The 8,175-nt window shown below is 35.9% G+C and overlaps 1 protein-coding gene across 1 annotated transcript; it reads right to left on the minus strand.

Annotated features, from left to right (window-relative positions):
- Positions 1-2,062: 2,062 nt before the first annotated feature.
- Positions 2,063-6,154, minus strand: LOC106752751 (systemin receptor SR160). Its single transcript, XM_014634502.2, has one exon. The coding sequence runs from the start codon at positions 5,931-5,933 to the stop codon at positions 2,379-2,381; it is 3,555 nt and encodes a 1,184-aa protein (XP_014489988.1). The 5' UTR covers positions 5,934-6,154; the 3' UTR covers positions 2,063-2,378.
- Between the last annotated feature and the right edge of the window lie 2,021 nt (positions 6,155-8,175).

An 8,175-nucleotide genomic window follows, 5' to 3' on the forward strand; every position in this document is an offset into this window, starting at 1 on the left:
CACTTGCACTTCATAATGTGTATTTGGTAATTATATAAAATGATTTTCCTTTGTAGCTGTTTCATTCTTATCTTTATAAACTTATTAGTTACACTAATAAAAAATTGTAAATAATAATGAAAATTAATAGAATACAACTATTTTATGTATTTTTTATTTTAAAATTACTATAATAATGATAATAATAATTAATTTTTGAGTAAGTATTTATTATAAATAATTGTATATTCACTAGCAATTAATAGTAGTAATTAATAATAGGATTGAATTTTGTAACTCTTATTGATTTATAATCTTTTATTCCTCCTTTACCTAATATTTCTTTATATTCATTAACCAACTTTTTATTTCTATTATCTAAAAGAATTATCCATAAAAATTAAGTATTTCTATTGTAAATAAAATTAAAATAATTTATAAAAAATATTATACTTTTTTATTACAAATTTAAATTTTATTTTGATAGAAATTAACAAGTGTATCAATTAAATAATTATAATATTGTAAAAAATAATAAAGGCAATTAATTTTATAATTATTTCTTGTCTATATAAATTAATTCTTATTCTTATATCATAAAAATAAGACATGTACATAAGTGAACGGATTTTAACTATTAATATATTTAAGCTGGGTTTTAACTATCAATATATCTAAGTTAAATACAACCTTATTTTCTTAGCTGGTTCATTTTTTTATATCTTTATTTTTGGGAGGAAATACTGGAAATGTTGTTTCTCTATAAACAAAAGGACACATGCATAGTTGAAATTGCACATGTTATGTTTAATAAAATTAAATCAAAACCTTGCAATTAGGGTTGGTAATGCATTAAAAATAGTTTTTGTCTTTGGCTAATGGTTACCATATTTTATTGTTGATTATATAAGTACTAATATTCTGGCACATCGTTTACAAAGTACGTGGCCACTGGAGGGGCGCATTGCCCTAGCATTGGAGAAAGTAATAATTTACAGCATCTATGATCCATCACGTGCTTTGCACGACATCCATGGAGAACAGACAAAACAGATTTATTTACTCACTTTATTTATTTATTTATTTATTTTCTTAATCGGAAATGGGAAATCCTGATAAGTTGAAGATTCTTGATAATTATGAAAATACTCACTTCTTATAAAAGGTTAGCAATTATGAGATTGGGAACTTTGATCAAAGATGGTCCAACCAAATAAGCTATTGGAAAGTTGAACCTCTTAAAGGTGTTTATTTGTGGTCCAAACTATTATTAATCATCCTAAATACTGTGACAATAATTACCATACCACTCAGTTTGCATAGGTCAAGGTTTTGGTCCCTTCATCTTATGCTTTCAACTTTTGATGACTGACATGCATTTTACTACTTTTTTTTTTTTTTTACAGTCTTCATTCATTTTAATGACACCCCACCACCAAGCACACGCCCACAAAATGTTAAATTATGGGAAATGGCTGTCTGCACATTTTGATTTGTCTATTGTAATTTTCTCTCAACTTGCAAACTCCTCGAGGATTCTCGAGGATTATTGAATATTTAATATTTAAATTGATCCAATAAGCGTGCACACTCAACAGAGGACACTGGCGGTGACAACTACATAAGTTGAAGTGTCTTACCTGTTTCTTTTTTATTTTAACAGGAAAAATCCATAATAAAATGGGATGTGAAAGTAGCTGGGAGATAGATGATAAATACAGAGGTACAGACAGTGTATTGACTCCTGATTTGTGATGCTGTATTAGGCCAAAATTATTTATGACCATATGAAGTGAAAATACCATGAGTGGAGTCATACTTTTCCTATAGGGTAAACTAGCAAATAAAACAACAAGAATCAGATGACTCAGAACAACTTGGTGGGGTGAGTGTAGGGTATAAATTTCTTATTCAAGTAAATTGATGTTAGAGTAGTTTTAGAGGTTTTAAAGGCATGTTTTGACAAATTATATAACAAATCGGAACAAAAGTTGCAGTTGATCAAATGGAGGAAAACAAATCAAGCAGCCTAAAGAAAGGGCCAAAAGATCCTCCACTTAGTCGCCATCACTGGGGTCGCAGATTAAACAGAACCTTTTCAGGATTATATCTGAATGAAAAAAAGTACTTTGAGAATTCTAGGAAAACACAGATGGTAACAACTGAAGCTGTTTATATACAAGTTAAACAACTTTTTTTCTTATGTATAAAATAACAAGACTACATACATCAAAAGCATCCATTCCCCCTTTTAACCGTTTCCCCTTATGTCTGAAATAATTTTGAAGCGGCAAAGTAGGAAAAAACTTTGAGGAGAGTTGAATCCGTCGTCATCTCCTCCTTCTCTCTTCTTGTCTGTTTCCCAAAGAATCCACATGACACTTTCCGGAATTTGATGCCTAATGTTTGCTCAATTCAGGGGCTTCTTTAATGCTCATCTCCACCATTTCAACCGCATTGAAACCTTCCTCATCGGTGGCTATAGTTGACTGAGAATCAATCCCAGATCCTACCTGAATCTGCTTGAACATTGCCATAACTTGAATCATGGTGGGACGTCTCCATGGCCTATCATCCAAACAGGAACACGCAATCTTCAGGTGCTGCAAAAGCTCCATCTCCAGATTGGGGTCTTCTTTCATGAGCTCTTGATCAAAAATATCACTTATTTTCAGCTTCGCATGTTGTTTAACCCATCCAACAAGATTATTGTCACCAAAATCAGCCGAGTCCGTTGGCCTTTTCCCAGTTAGAAGTTCCAGCAAAACCACACCGTAACTGTAGACATCACCTTTAGTGGAGCATCTGAAACTCTGATAGTACTCGGGAGGAACATACCCCGGAGTGCCTGCCAGTGTGCTCACACTCAAATGTGTATCCATAGCACTCATAAGCCTAGCCATTCCAAAATCAGACACCCTGGCTTCCAGGTTTTCATCAAGTAAAACATTGCTTGACTTCATGTCTCGATGAATGATGTGAGGGATACAATTGTGGTGAAGAAAAGCCAATCCCCTTGCAGCTCCAATTGCAATTTTCCTTCTAATTGACCAGTTTAGCTTTATCCCAGCTTTCTTCTGATCATGTAGAACATCTTCTAAGCTCCCGTATTTCATATACTCATAAACCAGGAGCCTCTCCTCCCCAACCTTGCAGTATCCCAGCAAGGGAACAAGGTTCCTGTGCTTAATTTTTCCTATAGTCTCCATTTCAGCAGTGAACTCTCTGTCCCCTTGTCCACTGACATGAATCAGCTTCTTGATGGCAACAACACTTCCGTCCTTCAACTGAGCCTTGTAAACATCACCAAACCCACCAGAGCCAATGAGACTGTCATTGTGAAAACCATTGGTGGCGTCAAGAAGATCTGCAAAAGTAAGCTTTCGGAGGGGCTTCTCAAAAGTTGCAAGGTTTATGCTGAGAGCTTCCCGAGTACTCGTGTGCTTCCAGCTCACATTGGCTGGACCCGAATGGGAATTACCATCCATGTAGGCCTCAAGGGCAGCCTCCTTCTTCTTCCTCCTCTTTCTGGTCTCAATGGCAATGATGATCAAACCAAAGATGCAGAAGAGGGAGAATAGCAATCCCATGGCAACACTCCCAACCAAAGAAGCCTGCCTCCTGTGAGACTTCATATGCTGTGCACTCGGACTATTTGTTGGGTCCGATCCACAAGGGGACAGAGGAACACCACAGAGATCAGAGTTGTTCTGAAACCTTGCGGCAGGGAAAGTATCAAATTGACCCGACTCAGGAATAGTCCCCGAGAGCATGTTGTTGGACAAGTCAATCTCAGTGAGCAAGGATAGCCCAGTAAGGCTCTGCGGGATTTGCCCTTCGAGTCTATTATTAGAGAGATCAAGAATGTTGAGATTCTTCATCTTCCCAAGTTCCTGAGGAATGCTCCCAGACACATTATTGTGGCCCAGATTGAGAATGGTCAAATAGTACATGACCCCAAATTCCTTTGGAATACTGCCTGACAACATGTTGTGGGAGATATCCAAAAATATCATAGAACCATTATGATTAAACGTTGGCTGCAACTTACCTCCATAAACCCTGGTGAAATTGCAGGGATTCCTGGTGGAAATCCTGTTGAGCTGCTGCTGACTGATACCAGCAAACTCCAGCAAGTTCCCCGCTCCATGACACTCTTTACTCCCATCATTCTTTATGTACACATAAGTCTTCCCATTGATGAAATTCACGGCTATATTCCCGGATTGCTTGGACAGTTCAGGCGGAATGGGCCCTGTGAGGGAATTAGTATTCAGATCCAACCATATAAGACTAGTGCAATCGCCAAGCTCAGGGGGAATCCGGCCAGAAAAAGAGTTATTACTGAGTTTGAGTATGGCCAGATTGGACAGTTTCCCAATCCAGGCTGGTATCTCGCCACTTAGCCTGTTGTTGGAGAGGGAGATCCAATTGAGCTTGGTGCAGTTGACGAGGCCAGAGGGAATGTTCCCACTCAACTCGTTGAAATCCAGGATAAGATTCTCCAGGCTCTTCATATACATCAGCTCCTGAGGTATCTCTCCATGGAGCTGGTTCAGCCAGATAATCAAGTCCCGGAGTTTCGAGAGCGACCCTAGGCTTGAAGGGATGGTCCCTGTCAGAAAGTTGAAACTCAAGTCCAAGGCAACAAGGTTGGAACAGTTGCTGAGCGTGGAAGGAATAAAACCCGTGAACCGGTTATTCTGCAGGTAAAGTTCCTTTAAGTTATTCCCAGCATCTCCGCACAGCGTTCCAGGGATTGGCCCGCTGAAGTTGTTGGAACTCAGATCCAGCAATTCCAAACTGGAAAGCTTCGACAGCGACACTGGTAGAGGACCGCTGAAGAAGTTGAAAGCCACAGCAAGCTCCCTCAGACTGCTCATTTGGGTCAATACATCCATGGGCAAAGCACCGGTGAAGAGGTTGCTAGAGATGTCCAAGGATTCGAGGGAAGAGCAAGCGCCAAAGGGGCCTGGGAGGTCACCGGTGAGATTGTTGGAAGAGAGATCCAGCTGTAGGAGAGTGGAGCAGAGGTCAGCCAGTGAAGGAGGAATCAGGCCATGGAAGTGGTTGGAGGCAAGGTAGACGAACTGGAGAGAACCAAGAGGGAGGGAAGGAACAAGACCAGTGAACTGGTTACTGGACAAGTTGAGGTAGAGGAGAGCCTTGCAAGGTGAGAGAGTGGTAGCAATGTCGCCAAAGTATTTATTGGCAGAGAGGTCCAAGTATTTAAGAGAGGAACAGTCGCCCAAGGAAGGAATAGCGACGGAGAAGTTGTTGGAGGAAAGGTCCAAGTGCTGCAGAGAAGGGGAAGCAGAGAAGTCCACATCTCCGGTGATTTTGTTACCTTTGAGGGCCAAGTGTTGGATGTCGGGGTTGAGAAGCCAGAGGACGATGCCGGGGCCGGAAATCTTGTTGTTGGAGAGGTCAGCGACGCGGAGGCTGAGCTTCCAGTGGGAGGAGTTGAACTCGAGAAGGTTACTGGAAAGGTTGAGAGATTGGAGGTTTGAACAGGAAGAAAGAAAGGACATGTCATTAAGGGAACCGGAGAGAGTGTTCTGAGACAGATCTATGGAGGATAGGGAAGAGCTGCACTTGGAATGAGAGAGAGGAATGGTGGGAGGACCTGTAAGGTTGGTGGATTTGAGGGAGAGGGACTGGAGGTGGTCAAGAGTGAGAAGGTAGGTGGCTACAATGGAGAAGTTGGTGCTGAGAGGGATGGAGGTAAGGTCTATGGAAGTGAGGTGGGTCTGGTTGCAGGTGATACCGGTGAAGGAACAGGGGTTCTGGTTGGGGAGCCAGTTGGGTAACAGGGATGGGTTGGGAAGAGAAGCTTTGAAGGAGAGGAGTTGCTGAGAAGGATCTCTGGTGGAAAGTGCAGAAGAAAGTCTCCCAGTAAAAAGCAAGATGAAGGAGAATATGAGAAAGAGAGAGCCTCTGTACAGGGCTTTCATTCTGGGCAGATGTAATACCAAACAGACCAGTGTGCTGCTTTGTCTGCGTTTGTGTTCCTCTCAGAGCAGTTTGGGGTTTGTGTTTAGCTTGTGAGCTCTGCCATGAGAGAGGAAGAGAGAGAAAGAGTGAGTGAGATATGAATAGTATAGAATGAAAGAGAGAGATAGAGAGAGAGAGAAGGATAGTCAAAAGTCGTAGTAAGGAAGGTAAGAAGGGTATTTATCAAGTGGAAGAGTGGACACAGCTGTTGTTGCTCACATGCCATGTGACACTCTCTGTTCCTTAATTTCTTTAATCCAAAACTTCCTCTTTTGTTTTCATCTCTCTTCCATGCTTTCATCTACACTCACTCCATTCTCCCTTCAGTTAATATTATCGATCTCGCCTTCCCCTTCCTCTTTTAATAAACCAAAATGTATTAAATGAGAAACACAATTAATTATATATTTCATTAAACACACAAAACACCCTAATCATTTCTTCAACTACTGCTACTTGTTAGTAAGATAATTCTTATGGAGATTCATTAATAATACTATGATTTAACATTTTCTTTTATTTCCAATTCTCTTCTTTTTCTCAAAACCCTCTAATTTATTGTCCTCCTATAATTTTTTTCTCCTACCCCATTTCTTGCTTCTTCATTATCTCACTTCTTTAAAGCTACTTCATAAGTTGTTTAAACTTAAAATAAAATTTTATTATAAGAAATTATTTATCACATATTATTTTTTTAACATTTTTTAAAATTAACTATTTTGTTTACCTGTTTCGGATTAATAAAATACTATTTTTCTGCTACTAAATTTAATCTGACGTAATATTAATATTATAATAATTTATTAATTATGTCCTGATTCTTAAATACCTTAAACTACAATTATTATGAGAAGAGTGAAGTAATTTTTTTTTCTTATTTAGAAGACTCACCTATGTATTTCATAAAATTGTAGTTGATAACAATAGTTTTTTATTACAATTATATTCTTATCATTGATATTTCCTTCCCTCTATTCTAATTGTTTACCAATACCTTCTCTCTGTTTTTTTTTTTAGTTTAAGATATTTTAGTTTGACAATATTTAATACAAGAGACATTACATATTACATCTTATATCAAAGAAAGATAAATACAGCTTCTTATAACTTATGAATTGTAAAATTTTAATGATTTAGTAAAATATTAAATTTAGAAGAGACAAATTCAAATTTGTGCAGTTAAAAATCTCTTCAATATCCTTTATATATTGATAAAAGCTTAGTTAAAAAATGAAAGATAATCCACCGAATAAGTTATTTTTTAAATACGTTATAACCTAATATTATATATTTTTTAATATATTATATATTTTTATTTTTATCTTTGTTGGCATAATTAACTTCAAAAAAAAATGTTGAATAGGATATTTAAAATTTTTTTATAACAAATTCAATAATACTAGTAAATTAACAAGCAAAATACCATAACTTAAATTTGTTTTGATTTACCTAAACTTACTAATGTTTAGTTCACTCTCAAGACAAAGATTAAAAGGTTTTACTAATCAAATGATCTTATTATAAAGAATAGGTCAATCACTCCTTATTATAACAAGTATACAAACTAATCATATCATAATTGAGTACTTAATAGTATGAATACCCAATTAACTTCTTATTAAACTATTATAATTTTATTTTAAATGAAAAAAAGTCAAAAAAAAAAGACTTAAAGATATAAATTTTTTTAATGTTTTGGATTTGTGAATTGATGTAACATTGGTTGTTAAAAATTAACTAATGTAAAATAACTTTTTTTTTTCATTGATTTTAAAATGCTTTCTTTAAATATAAAGTTTTGTCCATAACCATTTAAATTACAATTTGATCTTATATATTATAATTAATTTTTGTAACGTTACAAAAGAATTATATTATCATATGTGTATAATTTTTTTAATTCAATTAATCAATTATTTATTCATAGAAATGTGTATACATCACCAAATAAATAAAAAAGATGTTATATAAACTTTATTTTATTCATAAATTAGTAAATTCACATAGAGTGTTTTATATGTCTTATAATCTCCTATAAAAAAAAATAAATTAGTAACTAAAAATTTTCTAATAAAAAAAATAATAAATCATGTTTGAAGTTAATAACTCGTGTTCAATTATAATATCTACAGAAACACATGTAGATCCACATAGACTAAATCAAGTATTTATTTATCTCATCTCATCATGACAAAATCTAAT

This window comes from Vigna radiata, unplaced genomic scaffold (assembly GCF_000741045.1).
Source record: "Vigna radiata var. radiata cultivar VC1973A unplaced genomic scaffold, Vradiata_ver6 scaffold_43, whole genome shotgun sequence".
Taxonomy (NCBI): Eukaryota; Viridiplantae; Streptophyta; class Magnoliopsida; order Fabales; family Fabaceae; genus Vigna; species Vigna radiata.